The sequence below is a fragment of the Trachinotus anak genome, unplaced genomic scaffold, assembly GCF_046630095.1.
Source record: "Trachinotus anak isolate AG129_WGS33_773 ecotype Australia unplaced genomic scaffold, CSIRO_AGI_Tana_v1 ptg000007l, whole genome shotgun sequence".
Classification (NCBI taxonomy): domain Eukaryota; kingdom Metazoa; phylum Chordata; class Actinopteri; order Carangiformes; family Carangidae; genus Trachinotus; species Trachinotus anak.
Window position 1 is genome coordinate 5,105,428 of NW_027273858.1, and position 22,203 is coordinate 5,127,630.

Below are 22,203 nucleotides of genomic sequence, written 5' to 3' on the forward strand. Positions count from 1 at the left end.
TCTGTAAAAAGCTGTTTCCAGGGTTTTCTGCCCCTTTGACATTTGCCTTCACCACAACAGGCTGCATCAGCAGAAATGTCACGCCCGCCCACCCCAATATACCCCAAGAGTGCTTTCACTTACTGCACAGAACTCTTCAAAGGATATCCTGCCGTCTCCGTCCTTGTCTGCGTTGATTATGGTCTTGTCCACGATCTGCTGGAGCTGCGTGTCCTTCAGGTTGTTGCCTACCATCATCTTCAGCACCTGGAAGAGCTCGCCATTGGAGATGTAGCCATCCTTGTCCATGTCGTAGATCCTGAAAGCGACTGTGGTGCAGCATGTCGCATGGGGAAAGGGGGGGGGGGCAGAAGCAGGGGTGAGTCAGTTACTCGGCAGCACCCACAGAGCACCCAGTGTTCAGAGAACTTGTCAGAGAACATTTGAAAGTCTTTCACCTTTACCTGTTGACCACCCTACACTCTTGAGCAAACGAAAGAAACAATGATCCCTCATCAAACAGGCTCTTGTTTGGCTTCAAGCTTGTTTCTAGAGACACTGAGAACTGGTAGGGTGACATTTCTAGGTGACATTTCATTAGTCTGGCTAGAAGGATATCACATACAATAGGAGATTCTTTACATTTTGCCATCTCTTAGCAGTTAATTTGTACACTACTCAACTGTTTACTGTCGTTTTCACCAGGGGAGTTTTTGGTGAGACAAACAGAACAGGGAGGACACAGGAGACAAAGCCCCGGCAGGTTCAATTCCCAAAGCGCCAGAACCAGCAGACGTGTGTGGGGATAACAGACCCTGAACCACTGGTGTTACCTCTGGCCACATGTGGTTTTAATGAAGAAGCAGCTTTACTTACATCGAAGCTTCTGTTCCTTGTCCCCCTTGACGCTGAACTGCGAGACTCCCTCGATGAACTCTGGGAGAGGAGAACAACAATCAGTGCCCGTAAGGCTTTCTACACAGTCTCCACTTCAGTATTACAGAGAAAACCCCTGTCAAAACCCTGGTCAGAGCTCGCTCAGCTCTAAAACACCACCTTGACTGTCAAGACTTGAATTGTGACTCTACATACTGGATTGCATTTCCTGATCTCCACTTTGAAAAGCACTTCTTCTATTCTGAAGAGTTGAGAGAGAAGAGAGGCTGCTGGGTGCAAAGTCCCAAGACATGGAGATCTGATTATTTTTGATCATGCACTGCAGTTGAACCTCAGAGCCAATTATGCATTTCTACACTTGGAGAACAATAGGTCTGTTTTGTAAAACTCATCCAGGGGTAATTCCCTGTCATGCATTCAGTTTGGAAGAGGATTTCTTCAGCACTCACATGCTGTGTATTTGTGCACTGACATGAAGCCTGCTATTAATTCATTTTATTACAGAAAATGAGCCTAAAAATCACACCAAATGCTAATGGACCGTGGTGCAGCTGCCTAATAGTGTTAGCAGAATAAAGAAAAACTCCTGCAGTAAATATGAAAACAGCACAGAGACATTAATACAGCATTAATGTTAACCCTTATGCTGCCACCAGTATGTGCAGTAATTACAGTGGTATTAATTCTGGAATAAGTTGTACTGGTGGATGCTGGTTGTACAGCACATGCATTTGGAGGCTGTTTTACATACTGCTGAAATATAATACTCATATTGACAAAAGTATATTTTTATAATTTATATTTCTATTTTTATTGACTTTTATTGATTAATTTTGACTTGTTTTGTATTCAGTCAAGTACAGAAAAATATTTCCACTTTTTGTGTGACACCTTTCTTTTCTATTATTCAAGTAATAATTCGACTTTATCTGCTGAGCTCCTGTTGTACAGAGACACTGCACTCATGGTCATTTTGAAGCTTATATCTATGGTGGGCTGTGTATCTGATGCAGCTGCTCTTCTTTTTCGGGGATGTACTAAACTTGGTGTATGCTTGCAAGCAGCTGCGTGATTAGAGCCTTGATGCTAAATACCAACATCATACAGACGTCAAACAGTAAAACCAACCCACGTCAGTTAGCTGGCTGATCCTAATGGTATTTAAAAAAAATGGTATAAAAATCAAGGCCTGGAGACAAATTCTGATCAAGCCAAAGCAATTACAAAGGCTGTATTTAAGTCAGATAAAAGACAAGTGAACTTCCTCTGAGTGAACTGTGTAAAAGTCACAACATAAAAACTGAACACTGGCTGTAAAGTCAAGCAGTTTTGTGAAAGCTCCTCTGAAATATAATAAAGTTGTGATCAAATTTGGGACAGCAGTCAACTTGCACTGATATGACACCAGCAGTGTTGTGGTATCTTTAAAAACATCTCAGGGACTAACATGGACTAGAATAAAGCTATAAAATCAGGTGCGGGTAGTTCCCCACACCAGCAGAGTTTATGGCATACCTTTAAAGTCCACCTCTCCGTTCCCGTCCGTGTCAAATATGTCGATAACCCTTTGCACCAGCGGGTTCTGTTGCAGCTCTGGCAGCGACATGAACTCCTCCACGCTGAGAGAGCCAGAGTTATCTAGGTCGAGTTTCTTAAACCTCTTGCCTAGCCTCTTAATCTCATCAGCATCGACTGGACAAAGAGAAAAAAGAAAGAGGGGAAGGGGGAGAAGATCCAGATGAGTTACATTTGCTTTGAAGACAGTCAGTTTCAGGGTGGCATGTAGCATGTGGGGAAGTAATACTAGGACATATAGAAATAGGAAAGTTAGTTAAAGTTAAAAGTTACAGGGAAAATGAGCCACAGTGCACTGTTCACCTGCAGCATCACAACCACTAAGCAAAGAAGGTTTCTTTTTCTCGCAAAATATAAATATCCCCACAAACACCTGCATGAACTGTAGTCATAAATTTCAGTAGCCACCACTTGCAACTAGGTCAAGGACTGAACAGGACTGAGCACACTGCTCCGAGCTGTGGACCCACAATAACACATGTTGTGCTGCTCTTCTACAGAGAGACCTGAAATGGGTGCAACTACTGAAAAAGCTCCAGTTGCTAGACTGCAAAATATTACATGCAGCCAACCCTGGTGCTGCTCTGATAAAACTGCAGTGATCCTAAAATAGGAAAAAAAAAGGAAAGAGAAATGAGAGCTGATTAAAAAACAAAAGGTAGAGCAGTAACAGGGAAATTAACAAAGAGACAAAATATACAGGTGTCGCTTTTGTAAACTTACAGCCTTTTTTGTCAACTGGTGCTTTTCTATCAGAGCGGACCTGCATCTTTTGTTGCCCTGCCATCAGAAACAGCCTCAACTCCCAAGTCAGTATAATGAACCACACCAAGGAGTAATCCAGAAGCAATAATAAAGCCAGTTGTTAATTACTATATAAGCTCATTCACACATGGTCACATGATCCCAATGGCCAACCACAAACTACTACACTGCCTGCTTTAATCTGGGGTCCTAAATAACACGGGCTATATATTAATCTTAACACACAGCTGACAAAGGGAAAAAGGGACAATAGGGAGGTGTGAGAAATTTATGAGGCTAAGAATTCAGTTCATTCCAGTTCTGATCAGGTTGACTGACCTCCACGAGTCCAGGTAAAGTTCAAGGAGAAGTTCACATCATATCAGATTTACTTTGCATTGAACCTGACAACTGAGGGGAAAAAGGCCTCCTGGTGGTAATTACAAATAGGACAGGTTGGCATTTTTGCAGGCTCTGATATCTCCTGGCTGTGTCCACACAGGTGGTAAACAAGTCCGTAAGGAATTCATTCATTCAGATTTTGGATCTGTGTATTAGCCAGCGCTCTCCACCACCATCATCAAAACAAGACATAACAGAATATGTTTTTGGAATAGGGCTGCACAATTAATTGAAATGTAATTGAAAATGCAATACAGCCAAGTGTAGTATCCTACAAATCACATTCTCCAGACGTAAGGGAACATGCATGTTTGGTACAAGCCCCAACTAAAGTCACATCATCACCATTTTAAAGTTTGGGGGTTTTTTTCAGTGAAATGAACAAATGAAATCATGACTTATATTGCAATCGCGATCTCTGCCAAAATAATCACAAGAATTATTGGAAGAATGAGAATGACACACAATGACTTGGATTTTTTTTCTGATGTAATCTGTCACTTTTCTGTATCTACAGAGCAAAGGGATTAAAAAAACTAATTTGTCAGTTATAAGTAAGGCAGGCACTTTATACACATTTGGATGCACACACAAAGATGTCTGCATACTAACAGGAGAAAGTGATTCCTGGTTGAAGCAACGAGATGTTTTCCCATCGTTCCACTTATTACAGGATGCAGAGGGGGGGGGTGTGGGTTGTGTTTTGGGTTTCAACGTTCGGACATGCTGTGCTACATTAGCTCCATGACTAATCAGAGTGTGGTGGAGGAGTAGGGGAGGAATGAGTGAGAGTGAGAGATACAGAGGTTGAGAAAGACTAAGTTGGAAATGGATGCAACCACAGCAGCAGACTGGTGAGGAGCTGTATAACCTGTACAATCTGCTAAAGTCCACGACATAAGGTCCTAGCATCACTACTCTAATGACCTTTACAGTAGTGATATGCTGTACACAGTACAGACTTCACATTTTGAGCTTGCATCCTGATCCAAGCAGCTGCAAGCAAACAATGGAGGTGAAGAGCAGGAGAGTAGAGGTTATGTCAGTTCACCTTACCTGGGATATATGGCATCAAGTCACATTAAATCTCTCAGGAATAAACGTGTTATCTATGTGCACAATTGCATGTCACATACTCAAGAGGTTTCAAACTATAAAAATATGATGAAGCTGAATAAATAAGCTGATTGATCAATTACTTGGTCAACTGAGAATTAATCTGTAGCAATTTTGATAACTAATTAATTATTTTTTAAAGATAAAATGGCAAAAAACTTTCTTAGTCTTCTTTGATAATAAGTTGATTGTATTTGGGCTGTGGGTTGTTTCGTCGAAGGCATTTGAAGACACCACCTTAGCCTATCGGAAACTGTGAAGCACATTTTTGACTGTTCCAACATTTTTAAAGTAGACGATTGATTGATTGATTAATAATGAAAATGATTGGTAGTTGCAGCCTTAGTATAATGATTACATAGTAAGAGTTCATCAGCACAAGAAAAAAGAAAATCGAGATGCTTCTGCTTGTATGACACTGATGGTTTGAATCCGAACTTGAATTCTTGTATAACTCAAACTCATTCCCTGGCTCATCCTTGATGGATAATGCTCTTATTTGTTTTCAGCATTAGCAGCAGCCCACTGGTAAATCGTGTGTGTGTGCTGTGCGAGCACCTGATGAATTGAATTTGTGATGCAAAAGCCACCGTGGCCTGTGGATTAATGAGCCTTTGCATGAGCAAGACACAAAGCCCTTTAGGATACAATGAATGTTTATTATACTGTATCTCATTTCCATGATTTTTGCACATATAAAGTACGTTTATTTCTAACGAAGGGTCTCTGCCTTGTTTTTTATGTGCCTGACAACTCCTGATACAAACACACATGCAAAATCTGATGTATACCACAGGGTTTCTGTGTCCACTTGGTGCGAGTTATCGGAGTCAAGCACACGGCTGTCCTGTGTCACAGAACACTTCCTTATCAGCAGCCTCCTGTTTCCTGTTCACAGCAGATGACACAAGCTTGGCTCATAGTCTGTGCGAGGGGGTATCAGTGCTACAGATAATCACCATCCTGGGTTTAGCGCCCTAAATCAAAGCCATATTTATTAAATCAAGGTGGCACAGCGAGATACGTTATTTTTCAGTTTAAGTGTGGGTACAAATCTATTTTGATTAGGGGTTCAGTTTCCTCCTGACACTTCCTGTAGACAGCACACACACCCCACATTCTGCAAGCAGGTGCAAAATCAATGGTACAGAACAACTGGGAGAGCAGCCCTCCCTTTTTGTGCACGATAACTTTATAATTAAGAAGCTGTTGTCAACAAATAACAGGATGCCATTTTCAGGGCTGCATGGTGAGGAGAGAGGAGATAACTAAGGTACTCGAGTATGGAGGGTTCAAATTGAACTTGAACCACTCCCAGCCCTACAAATATGTTTACACTTACCGTTCTATAAGGCCAATAAAGAACAACTCTCCACCAAACAGCAGATGTTAATATTAATCTTTCAAACCGCTTCCCTGTCACAGTTTAAGTACCCTTTGTTGCTACACAGTCAGGTCAGTGGGATAAGCTGTACAGATGAAAAATCGCTCTGACATTTACAACACATAACAAACTTCGGTGCAGTCGCTGAGCGGGGAACATCTGAACACCCTGCCCAGATCCCTTCTTGCTGTCTGGAACTGCCGAGTGAGTAGGTATATGTGTAATTCGTGCGAGCGAGGACAACAGCTTTCTCACAGTCTGAGTCCCCCTCCAGGTCTTGAACCAACAAAAGTCCCACGTCTGCCAGCGTCACAGACAGACGCCGCACCGAGCTGAGCCAAATAAAACTCGCGATTAAGATGGTGGGTAGAGTCCTTTTACTACAGCAGTTAGTTCGACTGACTTATCCACCATATGGTGCTTTCTGATAACTTATTGCCAAGAGGTAGAAACCACAACTGTATCATAGCTGTGGTTTACAGCTCCAAGGAAAGCACCCAATAAACTGAAAGGTTCTCTGATTTAACTATCATTATCTCATTCTCTTATGCAAACTCTTTCCAGTGAGTGCAGTAAAATAAGCTGAAATCCCTTGATCACCAGCTTTACAAGCACTGACTCCTCTACTTGCAATTACAGGCACCTAAAACTGTCCACCATATAAGTGAGCTTCGGTTTGCTTACAAGAGAAAGGACGTATATCAAATAAAAAAAGTGTTAGTATATTTAGAGGACAGCTGTGTGCCTGAAATGATGACGCTTGACGGAAAAGTGTTGTGCACAGATACAAGATGTTCTTTTTATTATTCCAGCACCTGTACTTACAATTATAGCCATGGAAAAACTGTCTTGCTTCTGCATAAAAAAAAGGGATTTAATATGGAAGTTAAAAACAAACCTGCAAAAAGGACCCTGCCCTTTACGATCACTAGCCTTCTCTGTGACCTCCACTTGCAGAGGAGGAGGTCACAGACATGTTTGTAACCCCAGTGTCATGCCACAGCCTGTGTGTTTGAGCCTCTGGCAGCAGAGACAGCGGCAGCAATGTGGGCGATGTTGCAAACTGATACTCAGATGGACACCTCCCTTGTTGCTAGTTAGGCTGCAGGTTTTATATGATGGTACAGTTGGCTAGATCAGCCTGTAATCACATTTTCTATTGTAGATTTCTTTATGTGCATTATGCATTTTTGTGCAAGATGACTCAGCAAAGACAATTTTCACATTATACACAAAAAAGGAGTGTTTTGATATGATGATCTAGAACTATGTGCTTTTAATTGCATGATAATATAGCAGATAAATATCCCCATGGATGCATTTTTTTATTATTCATGGGCAAAATATCCAAAATGTTGCTATGTGAAAGAAAGGGTTTTCTGAGAGGCTCCTCACTCTGCTATGCTAATAAGCAGCTCTGAGGGAGACCCAGTGTAACTGTGAGATGATTATGATAATCTCATACTCCACCGCAGATCACAACAGACACACACACCTTCAGAAACGCTGTATGCACCCTCAACTGTGTTACTAGGCAACTGGAACCCGTTAGCCCCCAAAGTAGCACACGCACACACACACACACACACACAGCAAAGAAGGAGGGACGTTTAAACAATTGTTCATGAGGTGTATGCATTGAAACAAACTGTCTGTTACACACACACACACAAGCATCAATTAACATAAACAAATACTGCAGTGGTCGTCGTAATGCTCCTCCCTCTGGTCTACGGTTCATAGCTTGTCTTGCATGGGCTCCTTTGCTGTTTGTGCTGCTCTCGCTGTCTTTACAGTTGAACATCAGTGTCATATACTGAACTTCAGTTCTTAGGTTGTATATTACAGTCCATCTGGACACACAAATTCAATATGTGTTTACAAAAATGTCATCAGGACAGCTAGCCATGCACGTGCAGTTCTGATTCTGGGTGAACTAAACAGCGGATGGCTAAATGTTGGATCAAGTATTACCAAGTTCAATACTAATATCAGTGCTGGTGTTTCTGTAATTGGTGCAAGTTGTCAGCATCTGTGATTTGCACACCAAATGTTCTGCTTAACACTGTGACATTACTGGTGCTCAAAGTAGGCTGAAGCGAACCATTAAACAGCAGCACAGCTGTGTGAGCAGAAAATCTGGTGGAGTGTAGCTGGCTTCTCCTCCCCATTTCTGTACAATTATAAAACGTAATGTTCCCAAAGTCATTGTCCTCTTAAGCATGCTCAGCCATCAAATGGTTCACCCTGCACATTAATGGAGACATGTGACTCCATTAACAAAGCTAACCTGAACTGAGAGGTAGGGTGGGGTTAGAGCGCCGTTTTCTGTTGGCATGTTACTGATAATTACAGCCTAGACCCTGCTGCATATCACTCCCCCAACACACAAGATAAGGTGTGAGAGTGGGTAAACATGAGGAGGTTACACGCAACGCTCAGTAATTACACGAGTTTGATGCATGAAACTGCGCCAATTAGCATAATGGGATTGCACTAAGCAAATAAGGGTGTAGTGCTGTCCAGGGAACATATCAGAAGACAGCAGTGTGTGACAAATACAAGATAACAAAAAAAGCCACAGATTCTAATCAGTGAAGATGAACTCAAAAATCAGTTTCCTGGTCATGAGGAGCGCTGCTCAGCGTGAGAAAACTGTTGTATAACAGCGTCTGTGCCTCTCTCTCTAAAGTCTGACAAAATAACCCCGATGAGGTCACAGACACACAACATGTTTGACAAAAACACTGCATTACAAACCAGGGGCAGGGAGTTTGAAAGATGTGGGTGTTTGACAGGAAGGAAGGGTCGAGTGAGGAGATGTTATTGTGTTGCGTTATAGGAGGAGCAGGATCCAACATGTTTCCCTGCTCTCTGCTGTGCCCCAGTATTACAGAAGTGCAACACTAAATTTCTATTAGTCAGTCTGTGTTAGTCTGACATCAGGGCTGACGATATGCAAATAAATAAATAAATATCACATTGAGATTGTTTTGGTTGTTATATGAGCTGTGGCCATTTTTGCATTTTATTTTTTACTGAAAATAACATAAAAATGATGATAATGTGATTTATAAAAAGGTATGTTGTGACACATTTTACCTTTATTAAAAAAATGTGGATATTGCACTTGCAATAATATTTCCATAAATTGTGCAGCCCTAGTAGAAAGTATGAAATCATGACTATCTTGTGCAATTCTATAATGCAGAATAGAAGAAATGTAATGTTACAGATTCTTTACCTACAGTTGTAACTGTTGTTTTCTTGGTTAAGGAAATGCAGCACTGCTGGAAAATAATTATATACATGTATAATTAGCTAAAATTGTGCTGAGTGTAAAAATTCAAAGAGAGGAGCCTGTCGGGCTTTCTGCTGTTTTCATCATGTGGGTACGGAGCAGATTCTGGATTACCTGTAGATTTGGAAGTCAGGTCATTTCTGTGACTAAAAAAAGAGGCAAACACACACATACGCACACACACCTTTCCTCAGTCTTATCTCATCTGGGCCACTGGTAAGAGGAGGCCATACAGCTGAGTGTGTGTACTACAGAGGAGCGCTCCAGCACTTGGTGCATTAGGCTGATTGCTCTGGCTGCTCTGATAATGTACAGCTCGCCTGCATGGACCGAACGGAGGACGAAGCAGGGCAGCGCGCTGATGGTGTATATTTATAGCAGTGCCGTCATCAGAAAACCCCCAACTCACCCCGCCACCCCCACTGACAGAGGCTCTGATTCCCGCCCTCAGGGAAACCCCTAGCAACAAGGAACTCCAGCGAGTCACCCGCCATTTATTTTGGGCGGCTGCAGACAGGCCTGCGACGGTTTCAGGCTCACTGCTGCGTTTCTCTGTGAGAGCATGATGCATTGAGGGTATGTGTGAGTGTGTGAGTGTGTGTGTGTGTGTGTGTGTGTGTGGTGAAGAGGGTGGTGGAACAGAGTGGGTGCGCACATACACTTTGAAAAAGTCTGATCTTCTGGACATCAACAAAGCAAGTGAAGAACGGTCTGATGGCAGGTACAGGTGAGTGGGCGTTAGACTTTGTGAGTTCACAGTCATTCGGTTGAGGTTGAGGTGCAGCAGAGTGAATCTATCTGACCGACAGGCCAGAGCTAATTTCTTCACAGCCTGTCCAAACACTTGATGAGCTGAGCAGCTGCTCTGTCAGTGCAGGGTGTGAGAGACAGAGGGAGAAAGCCAAAGAGAGATCGAGAGAGAGAGAGAGAGAGAGAGAGAGAGAGAGAGCGAGAGAGAGAGAAAATCAAAGAAAGAGAAAGTAGGAGACAGAGGACAGAAAAAGAGTGTTTGATAGAGACAAGCAGGACTGAACATTTTCCCAAATTGAAAACCCTGTTTAATGTAGGAGGAAAAACCAGTTACAGTAAATATCTAAATGCTCAGTGCATTCAGTAAACATAAACACCTGTTAGACCTTTAGTCATTTCTCAGAGGTTTGATTTGGTGACTGATCAGGTTGGTATTGCTATAAAACATCTGTCTTATCTGTTTAAATTCAGTTATTTGATGTTTTTGTGCATCTTTTCCTGTTAATATGGCGCCTTTAAAAAGAAGAACAAAGTAGGACAGAGGAGAGTCAAAGAGAGGAGTGAAAGAAAGACAGAGGGAGAAACACAGAGAGAGGGAGAGAGAGAGACAAAGAGAGTAAAGAGAGAAGCTGTAAATATCCCAGATTGAATGCAGAGGGCCTTGATGGGTTCAGTTCAGGGTCATGCATCATCCAAATCCACCTCCCCTCACCATAATCCTGGGGAGGAATGCCTGAAAGGCCTGACAGGCCAAGGTCCTGTCCTCAACAATGTTAGTCATGAAAATAAGTATGGACAAGTCACAGTGTGTCCAGTGTGTCTAACAAGATGTGTCATTTTGGATGTGTGTGTGTGTGTGTGTGTGTGTGTGTTGGTTGGGTTACACTATTGGGCAACACACAAGACATGGGTGATCTCAAAATGACACATTACTGCGTGACTAGAGGCGATTAATCATGTAACAAGGAAGTCCTCAGTTGTTGCACAATCACTCTCACTACAATCCTTATTGATTATTGACAATGAAAAGACGTCTCCATCTGCATGTTTTTATTTCTTCTGCCTGTAAAAAGCTCCAAGTTGCAGAAAAAGCTTATTTAGTCATGAAGACTCAATTTGTAATTTTACATCCCAGCAGAAAATCCCTCCTGCACCATTCTGCCCCCTTTGCCTGCTGCATTATAACGTTTTAGCTCATAAGTAACCATCATGGTTAAGGAGAATAAGTTTAATCCTCATACAACATCTTTTTAACTGTGCCGCCAAAAATATCAACAACTGACTTTGTAGCCCAAAACGTCAAAATACTTATTAGCACGTGACTCTAATTCTGAGACATGAAGAAGTCAACCTAAACAGTCACATGGTCCCTGAAGTACTCCTACACCACAGAGGGACCTGTCACAGTCTCAGTGCTCATTAAACACGTGGAGCAGCGGACCCAGTTTAACCTGGTTCTCAGCAACGTCCCGGTGAAACCGTGCCATTTGCACCAGAGCGAGCTGGTGTGAAAACTGCATCTCTCAGGACTTTTTCAACAACGCGAGGCCGAGATGTTGTGTTGATGCATCATCAGGTGGGGAAGGTGAAGGAGGCGGACAAAGAAGAAATGTGAGTCATCTCCTCAGTTCTCCTCCTCCTCCTGAAAGCTCAAAGATGTCTACCGGGCAGACATCTTGTAAACTTGACCAAGAAAATAGTCATGTGTTATAAATATAATTCAATTAAAATCAGCACTTAAGGCACTATAAGGACAGCTGTGTAATAATATAGGTGGATATGATTTTGTCTCATCAATAGAATTAAATACCTTACAATCAAGGAACAGTACTAACAGTAAAAAAAAAGAATTTTAAATCAGTAAATCAAATGTTGCCACAAAGCAGCTCTGCTCACTGATTTCCAACATCACAAAAATGAACACAAATCAGAGGCACGTAATTAATGAGTGCGTCCGCTCTCTGGGAGAAACCCTGTAAATAATGAACTGTGCCAGATAAAAGCCCTGTGCATCTAGAGCAAGCAAACATACAAAATACTTACAATGTGAGCACATCTCCAGGGGGTAACTGGCCTCATTTCCCTGAAGGGAGAGAGAAACGGAGAAGTTAGAAGACATCAGGATGGTTTCAATAAAGACCCACTACAGCTGCTACATTACTTAAAATAAGCCAGCAGTGATTACAAACCCTCTTTGAAGCAGCCCAACAACTGCAGCTGGGTATTGCTAAGACTTTCTGTGCATCGTGCCAGTAGCTTATCAATCCAGACACCATCTCACGCACATACCAGCTCTTTTATCGGTTAAAACTGAGAAGCAGTGAGCTGGTTCTTATGGAAAGAACACAGCTTTTAAAAAGCTGTTCGACGCCTCGACGCTGATTAAAAACTGCAGTACATGCAGGTATTTTGAAACAATTCTCTACAGAACTCAAAGTTGTTTCCTCTGATTTTCTTCCTTGTTTTTCTTTTTTTTTTTTTATTACCAGGATGTTACACATTGCCAATAAACAGAGAAAGGTAGGACTGCAAAATCAATGGCTTACACTCTGGGCCCTAGAGCCTATAGTGTTCTATAAGAGTGATGGATCTCCAGCTAATCTGATTATCTTTTCTGATGTGGTGGGTAGGTACACGGATGTTGCAGTGTCAGTATTACTCAAGCAAAACACTTAAGTTGAGTCATGCGTTCATTAAGACTTTTCAGAGATCTTTTGGATAAAAGCATTCACACACAAGCTCGACTGCCTTCAGAGTAAAACACCTTCATTGTCTAAAAAGTGCAGATGTAAATTCCTCAGATGGTCTACATGCAAATGTTCCTCAGGTTCTGCAGCTCCTTCAAACAGAAGCAACAATTCATTCCACAGGTCAGGACTGGCTGGACGAGTGCTTCATGTCTACAAGTAATACCATTTTTACTATTGTGTACAGTTACCATTTTATATCCTTAAGCCTACAAGTGTGCAAAATACTAAAATCTTTGTTCTGCAAATGATCTTTTAGGTTTTAATATTTCAGGTATGGCATATTTTGCATATACTTAGTAAACTTTTTCATTTTTTTCAAGTTCAATAAAATAACAAAAAATATAAATAAAAAAATTACCTATGTATGGATACATGCAAATGTGCTAACACAATTATTTAGTTAATTTTGCAGCCCTACCACAAATACACAAAAGTTACAGATAGAGATTCATCAGTCTGCATGATTCTGCATGATATAAGTCCCCATATATTTTAGTTACTGTAATATTTGCTGAGGATGGGGTGAAATGTTTTCTGGGGATGGGCATAGTCAGCATACAGCTGCAGAGAGAGGTGTGGGGGTGGCACACACACGGGGAGATGGTGGTTGTGCTGAAGGAACCTACAGTGGCGACAACACTCTGTGTGGCAACAAGACTGCACACACGCACACAAATACAAGCCACTTCATCGGTTTCTGTGAACATTTTAAAATGATGATTTTCTCAAACTCCCTTAGGCCGTTTCTATTTACATGTGCAGCCTCAAGTCCTGCTTCTTGCACGGCATCAAATCTTTCAGCATAACGCAAAGGCGCTTTAAATGAATGTGTGTGTGTGTATGTGTGTGTTTGTTATTGGCTCATGTTCAGCAGCCACATCCGCATCCCATCCCCATCCAACACTGCAGTGTCCACTGAGCCTGAGTCTGATTGCTGGCAGGGTGAGGCTGAACGCTCACGTGGGAGCCAGTGTGGAGTCCCTGTTGCGGTTGAGGGGGGGGGGGGCCTGAATGGGGATCCTACATCTGAGAGAGATGCCCCGGGCCAGTGAGCAATCGACCAGAACTGTCCTGCAGCTCCATCGAGGAATGCTAAACCAAGGCTGTGCTTGGCAAACTGGACATGCGGACTGGCAGCTCTGTTTAATCTTCCTGCAGTGTATACAGTGTCCAGGACACCAGCTACTGACTGCAGCTGCTCTTCAACACAGTTGGATGTAAAGCCCATTTTATGTTTTTATGAATTTATGTGAAAAATAAAATGAAAATGAGCAGCACTGCCTGTAGTGTCTTTATTGCTGCTGCCGCAAGAAATCACCAAAGTAAGAAATGTACAAATTTTGCACATAGAGGTTTTAAAGAAAACACAGAAGAAAGGAATTTGAGTCTGGGGTCATCGATCCTCAACCACACAGGTCTGAAATAAGACAGCATTTGTTTCTTGACAGCTTGGAGATGTTTATTTCTAATATTTAAAGTTTACTCCTGGGCAAAAACAGTGACATCTGAACTTGCACTGTACAAAACAGCCAGACTGAAAATGATTTTTAAAAAATGCAAGTCTCCTTTGTCGTGTATACAAATGGTAGAGAAATAAAGGTAATACTGAAAATGTAACAGAAACATCTTTAATTTTGTGGACTCAAAGATGGGTTATTCTCTTATTACAATGCTTCTGGTAAATTGCATGAAAACCAGAGAAGGTGAAGAGCTCAGTGACTTTTGACTGGTTTGCTTGTTTGCCAGCGTGAATGCAATAAACACAACTTTTCCCACTGTGGTTACGACCAAAAGAACCAACTTCAAAATAAAAATAGAAAAGACTATCACAAATGCCTTGCAACAGTCAGACAAGTACTACTCTTGTCTTCAGCTCACAGCGACACACAGATACACGATAACGCACTGGACCGACTAGAATAAGCTAGTGCCAGTTATGTCATGTGCTGGCTTATCGTTGTGTTACCTTACAACAGCAGACTTAGCTGAGAGAACTCATGGTATTTTAAGAGCAGTGAGGAGAAAGAGGTGACACAGGATTAGCCGGGAGAGCGACTTAGCATTTGACACCCTGTGAGGAGTGTGGAGTCGGCCGATGGCGCTGTGATCTGAGGCTGACATGTACATGGTTTTCCTCTGTGGAACAACAACTCGACAGAGGCTGGGCACTGCCAGCTTCAAAGATTGAGTTCCAGTGTAGCTCAATGTGTAACACATGACTCCACCATTACTGAGGTTGGGTGTCCCATTGCCTTTGTGGCTCAGTGGGTAATAGTGACAATGTGATACTTTATTGATCCCTGTAGGAAACAATCCTTTTGTTAGCTCCTCTACACAGAGATCTCTCTGCTGCAGAGCAGCACTGCGGGAGCTGTAGGCACAGTCACTTCCTAAATGACACTTCAGCTGGATTTTGGATTTGAGGCCGTGAACCAGCGTCCTCAAGTTCAAGGACAGGCTCTGAATGCACCCTCACCCTGCTACATGAGACCTGCTGTCGTTCACACCTTTATTTTGGTCCCTTTGCTGTGGACTAAAGAAAAATATTTCATTGTTGTGTCTTTCTTTCTAGCTCTTAGTCAGCGCAGACATTGAAAATACAGGTATCTCGTTAATTGCAGTTTTGATGACCTGCATTACCAGTGCCACACGGGCAGCATACTTGATTGCACCTCACTCTGCACTGACTTTGATTTATCTTGTCTGGTGGTCACAAATAGGTCATGATGGGCAGAAATAGTAGGTACGGACACAAGTCCAGGCAGCACGTCGGCTTCAGCTGTCACGAAATATGTCACACATCTAGAAATGGAGACGAGGAAACTAGGAGTCCTATGCATGAATCAGTTGCCATGTTCAGCAGATAAATTAGGGAGAGTTCGATTCTACATAACGTACATCTGAGTTAATTTAAACGACACCAAGCTGAACTTTACATGGCCACTTTTTGAGGTTTCACAACTGCTATAGGGCAACCAATCCAAAATACGAATGCAGCTCTGCCAATGCAATATGACATGTCTCACAAAGAGTGAAGAATTAGTTCAAGAATGTAAGACAAGATGAAACAGATCCAAGTGGAAAACATGCCAGTGTCCCTAAAGTTTTGCACCTATTGTAAAACTGCAGAATGGACCTCACCAGGTAGAGCTGAGGGGAACGCAAATCTATTTCTACTTTCATTGCATCATCAGTCGATTCGTCAGTTTTGGCAAAATTCAACATGAGCTAATTGTTGGATGAGTCAAACAAGATAAACCATAAAAGACCAGAAACTGAGTGTTGTGAGGAATGCGGTGCACTGCTTCACAAATATTACAACCACAAAGAGTTGGCTGTGAATCCCTTATTTGTAAATGTTGGAGGAAACTCTGCCTTTGATATCTTCATTTGTATTTCCAAAATAAATCAACTGGTAAATAACAGATTCAGAAAACAACAGAGCTACAACACCAACACCCAAAGATAAATACAGAACCAAACAAAAAATATAAAAAAGACGAAGTAGGGCTACAAGAGGAAAACGTGGATCTGTGAGTGTTTTCACCTACCTGATGAAATGTTATGGCACATTTATCTTAGCTTACAAAGGTAAATGAATAATGACCAAAACAAAATGGTGGCTGAAGAGTGTTGGGTGTGCATACTCTCAACTACATCCCTTGTGTCTACTGTTGCTTCAGTGCTGGCTGCAGGGTCCTTGGAGGTAAAGAGACTTACAGCAAAGCAGATTTGGCATTGAGGATTACAGGTTTACTCACTTAGGCTTTCCTTAGGTTACTGGTGTGGCTAACCTGGGGTCAGGAGTAACTCTTGTCATGTCTTCTGTAACAAACCACTTCCTGCAGCTCTTGTTGAGTTGCCTCTTAACATAGATGCTAATGGAGCATACCAAGTGGGATGATTGTAAATATACAGAGAAAGAAAAAGAGATGCATGAAGTGGAAAAAAAAAGCATCTTGCATACACAGAAAGGAAAAGAGGCAAAAAGAGAAAGAGAGAGAGACTTGTGTTGGCTCATCAATAATGCATGGTTCATTCAGAATCAATTAGTCCTTAGCACACAAAACACATTTTGCATAATGAAGAGTCTGGCATCAACACTAAGGCCGACCAAAAAATCCCAGCTAATTATAGACCTGCAGAACCCAGTCATAACATGAAAGACTGCGGACTACGGTTCATGGGGCTGCAGACTGAGCTGGGTAAGATGGCGCCATCGATGGCAGCCATGGTAGAACACTCTCTAGTACTTTCTATGTATTTGTTTATTCTCTGTGTGTTTTGGGGAAGAACTGCTTACCGTCAGACATTTCACTGCAGTTTTTTTTGTTGTGATGTTTTTCACCACTTCTCACAAACCTGGAAAGTTTTTTGAAGATCGAAGTTGGGTGGACAGCAGCTCTCTGTGGGACACTGGAGACAGGGAAATGGCGCTGGTGCACTAGTGAAGCTCCAACAGCAGGGATTTCAAACTGTGCGACCATCAATTCACCTGGTGAATCTCTGCTCCTTGCCCAACAAAATGGCCGAGCAGCCTAGTACAGGACGTACAAGGACTGTGCACAGTCTGCTGCCCTTTGTTTCACTTAAGCCCGGCTCAGTGAATCCATCCCCGACAGTGGATTACATCTGCCAGGCTTCCATCTCCATGTCGCTATGTCTGTGGTCATGAAGTCTGAAGAATGTCACAGGACACCTGCTGGACCCCCTGCATTTTGTCTACTAGGTAAGCAGGTCAGTGGATGACTCAGTGAACACTGCTCTACATCCTGTAACACCTTATCTACCAAGGTGACATGTTTGTGGACCTCAGCTCGGCGTTCAACACCATCACTCCAGAAATCCTCTCCTCCAAACACAGCTCACTGTGCCCCCCCCCCCCCCCCCCCCCCCCCCCCCCCCCCCCCCCCCCCCCACCACCATCTGTCAGTGGATCACCAGCTTCCTGATGAGCGGGAAACAGCAGGTGAGGCTGGGGGATGCCGCCCTGAAGTTTGTTTTCAAAATCAGACCCAACATAGTGCACATCATGTAGACGTCTGAGTGCAGCAAGTTCAACCTACAACATGCTGGAGTGATGACTTGCATATATTCTAAATAGTACACAATAACATCAGAATGGGCAAACTGACAGACACACACACATCATGAGCACAAACATCAAATTCAGCCTCAAAAATCTGCATCAGACCTGAGTGTGTATTTATGGTCTCACCATGCAGACTATCTGAAAGACTGTTCTCCTTGTACGAGGCATATTGATGTGTACTATCACACTCTGTTTCCAATGCGCCTCTGTACCGATGCCAACAAGTCAAACCTCTGTGTTCATTGTACTTGACTTGAAAAATATGTGAATACAAAATCTGCTGAACAAACGTGGCCGAGGGTGTCAGGAGGCAATGCTGTTGTCCTATGATTGTGTGAAAGCCAGCTGTTCTCTGTACAGACACATTCAGTAGAGAGTGAGATGGGAAGATAAATGGAGCAGTCTTTCACTTGGCCATTCAGTTTCCAAAGTAAGAAAACACAGGAGGAATTTGTGATCACGTCAATAAACCTAGAGGAAACCTCAGAAAGCAAGTACAGTAGTGCTGAGACATTACATGATTAAAACAATCAACAGAATTTATTGAAAACAATTATAATCAACTGTTTGAGTCATTTTTAAGAAGAAAAAATACTCAGATTTCTCTTTGTCCAGATTCTCTAATGTGAAGATTTGCTGCTTTTTTTCCTCTTTTTTATGTTATTGCAAATTGAACACGTTGGGTACAGGACTGTCGATCAGATAAAAACATGCAAATTAATGTTGTTTTTGGGGCCTCTAACTTGTGAAGGGCCAAAATGACTGCTCACTGTAAACTACAAGGCCATCTAAAAAGCAAGACCTCTGGTATGTGTGTCCGCACATGAGGAATCAATCCAAATTATGGGCAATTTTAAACATCTGTGTGGCTAACTTGGCGTGTTTGACTTACTTTCCCAAACAATGCGTGTTACTGACTCATTATTTTTGAGGTTAGTGCATTCAAGTCAGTTTATGTGTTGCACACTTTCTCCCTGCTTTTCTTCCTTGCTCCGTTGGTTCAGGGATCAGAAGACTCCCCTCCTCCACACAAATGTGTCTGCAAGTACCAAGCTCGCCATATAGCCGAGCGTTATGATAAACACACTCAACCCTCCAGAGTCACAGCAGAGTGCAGAGCTGAGCTGTGCTTTCAGACTGGTCTTTAAATAGAGTTCACCCCTCCATTTTTCAGCCCAACTCTGTGCAGCAGGCAAAGCCCAGGCCAATAACCGGCTGAACGCGCAATATCACCAATAACCTTCCACTCTATTACCCAGAAGAGAAGCTATTGAGGATATGTGCAAGAATTAAAATAAGCTGCTGCATGTTTACAGTCATCTGTCTCTTTACACAGATATTCAGTCATTCTCCTTTTGTTTCTCAAAGCATCTCTCCCTTTTTTAGTTCTTGTTTTGTTATATTTCCTGGTTAAGTGTGCTTGTATGTATGCATTTCTATGTGTATTTCTATGTGTGTCAAGGATCTCTACCAGATTTAGAAGTCAAGTGCAAATATGAAAATAATTACCAAAATCTTAAGTGCCTGAAGGAACTGTGGCAGGGCTAATCCTCTCAGCCATTTCTATCCCCGTCTTGGGCTTACCTACAAAGGGTTTTTAAGGCCCCATAATGCCATGTATACTAACAATGCCTAAATCTTCTTATGCACTAACCGAGTGGTGATAAAGACGCACTGTATTTGCCAAATGCTGAGAAAATGAGGACAATCAATTATCATCTTCAGCCAACAGCTCAATACTGGATTGTTCCCCAGTTTGGGAATTCATCTTGGTGTCACCAGGGCTGGGACACCCTCACTACTGCTGTGACATAAAAATAAAAGTCCCAGTGGACAAAGCACTACAATGAGCGCAGGTCATCATTTAAGGCTGCAGCTGACACATTTGCTATCGCTTTGTTGTACAGTTCATTAATTCACTGATTAACAATTTCTTTAACAAATGGCAGAAGGTGTTCAAAGGGCTTGTTTTGTCAAAAATGATCAAAACCTTCGGATATAATTTACAAGGCTGGACTCGACATCTACTCGCAACTGTCACTGGATAACAGCACTGCTGCTACAAGCATCACACAGGAGGACACACATGTAACGAATAAGTTGTACCAGCAGCCACAACAACAGCATCATTGATGGTCATTTGGAAGATGTCAAATTGATGTTGATGATGTATTATCAACTTTTTTTTCTCTGATTTTTATACCAAAATGTCACGACTTCAACGTTCTGGAGAGGAGTGAATATTTGGCCCATATTTTATGATAGGCAATGGGGTTTGGCAAACTTTTCTCTCCAGGCCAGAGTCATCCATTAAACCAGCATTAGCCAATTACATTAATGCTTCATACTCTAATATAATGGGTCGCTGCAGGTGAATTGTGTCGTGCTGTGCAAGACACAGCAAACAAAGGCTATCGGTGAATGAAGCCCCACATTGTTGGTTCCATTGCAACCACTGACAGTGTGCAAAAATGCACTTTTAGGTATTAATTATATGCAGCGCATTTGATGCCTTGAATGCTGATGAGGCAAAAATAGAGAGACACTTATTTTGGTGATTTCAATCGGCTGCAAAAACGTCAGTCAAACACCGGTCGTAGATTCTGCTTCTCGCCAACAGGTGGTGGATGTTGTAATGTAGCTTTTTAAACACCCTTTGCCTCCTCCTGCATCAGCACCAGTGTCTAGACTTTATTAGACCAGACATGACTGCATCTACACACCCTTTTTGGCCTTTCTAACTTTGCAGCACTCCTGAACAGTCTTTCATGCCTTATATCTCATGTTTTGCTGTTCAAACCGGTAATTACAGAAGCAAGCTACCTTCAACTGTTGCTTTAAACTTTGCTATTCACCGCACACAAAGGTTGACATACCAGACAAAAAGATGTTTACTGACTAAACTGACTGGAGTCGGAGTTTGGCCTGTGCCCCATGACTGCTGGCTCCAGTGCAAGCCGAGGACTGCAGCAATGTAACGGCCAGTGAGGAGAATAAATCCACACTGAGTGGGCTGGTTGGAAGTGCAGTGTGGATCACGCAGTGTTGATCATCACTTCTGCTGGTGGTTCACTGTGGCTTTTATCTCTTTTACATTAGCTACGGCTCGATCCTTATGTGGGTGGCGCTTGATTGCTAGGCAGCATATGGTCCCCTTAGCATCAGATCATTCCACTACATGCTTAAGCGACGGTGTATCCCTGCCCCCAACCTCCCCCTGAAGCTGAGAAGAATAGATTTTGACAGGCCATGAGTTGGCACGCTGTCCGTAGAACATGCATGCCCCGAGTTTGTGCCCTCTGGCAGAGAGCTGAGACTGCTGCAGGGCAAATGTAACACAGATCTGGGTATTTTTAGCTTACCTTTCTCTGGTTAATGTATTAATATTGAGAAGTAAAACAACAATTATTACTGTTAATTTAATGCAGTGCATGTGGGTTATGTGTCCCTTTGTATTTACATTTGCATGTTTTATGCACCATAACATAACCTCAGGAACAGTCACCTTGAATCACAGTGCATGAGCTCCTGATATATGTTGTGGTTACTCAAAAAGTTTCCAAGAAACTGGTTTACTAAGTTATCAGATTTTTCAGAACTGATCTTTTTATATCAGTCAGTGGTTCAGATTTGAGGTTTTACTCAGCAAATATATCTAGAGATCCATAAACCTGCTCCTTAAAAACAGACCCTGAGTGAGTTCAGTCTGTCTAACAATGCAGATTCAAGCTAGAGTCTCAGGTGTTACACATTAAGACAGAAAGTATGAATGTAAAAAGTAAAAAGTAAGTAAAAGTAAGTGACTTGTTGATATTTTTTCTCACAATATATCCTGATCAACACTGGGTCTTTGAGGTCACTGCCTATATCGATGTTTGAAAAGATTAACAAAGACCCCATAAAGATCTCTTCATTTTGGTTATAAAGAATTGTTAACAAGTTATTAATTAAGCAGAAACTTTTACAGATGAAAAATAAACTTGTCACTATTCTCTGGCGGACGAGCTATCTAACACTGACATGGTGTCTAAATGCCCTCAAACATAATTCCTTGTTTTGGGCCAATAGGCCACACTGTTACCACTAAAATAAGATAATATCAGCCTGCCCTGCTGATTAATCCGTGTAACTCCAGTTTGAACACTTAATGACAGACTGCCAGATCTATTTCAATCTACTGCGCAAAAACCTGTAATACCAAAGGCAAAGAAAG

General features: G+C 42.2%; 1 protein-coding gene across 1 annotated transcript in view; it reads right to left on the bottom strand.

The window, feature by feature from the left end:
* Positions 1-22,203, bottom strand: part of ppp3r1a (protein phosphatase 3, regulatory subunit B, alpha a) — a 28,275-nt gene that overhangs the window by 4,809 nt on the left and 1,263 nt on the right. Inside the window, exons 2-5 of the mRNA XM_071480013.1 lie at positions 12,192-12,231; positions 2,392-2,568; positions 856-915; positions 124-308 (exon numbers count right to left, since the gene is read on the bottom strand). Coding sequence (XP_071336114.1) covers positions 124-308; positions 856-915; positions 2,392-2,568; positions 12,192-12,231 — 462 coding nt within the window. The remainder of the gene's footprint in view (positions 1-123; positions 309-855; positions 916-2,391; positions 2,569-12,191; positions 12,232-22,203) is intronic.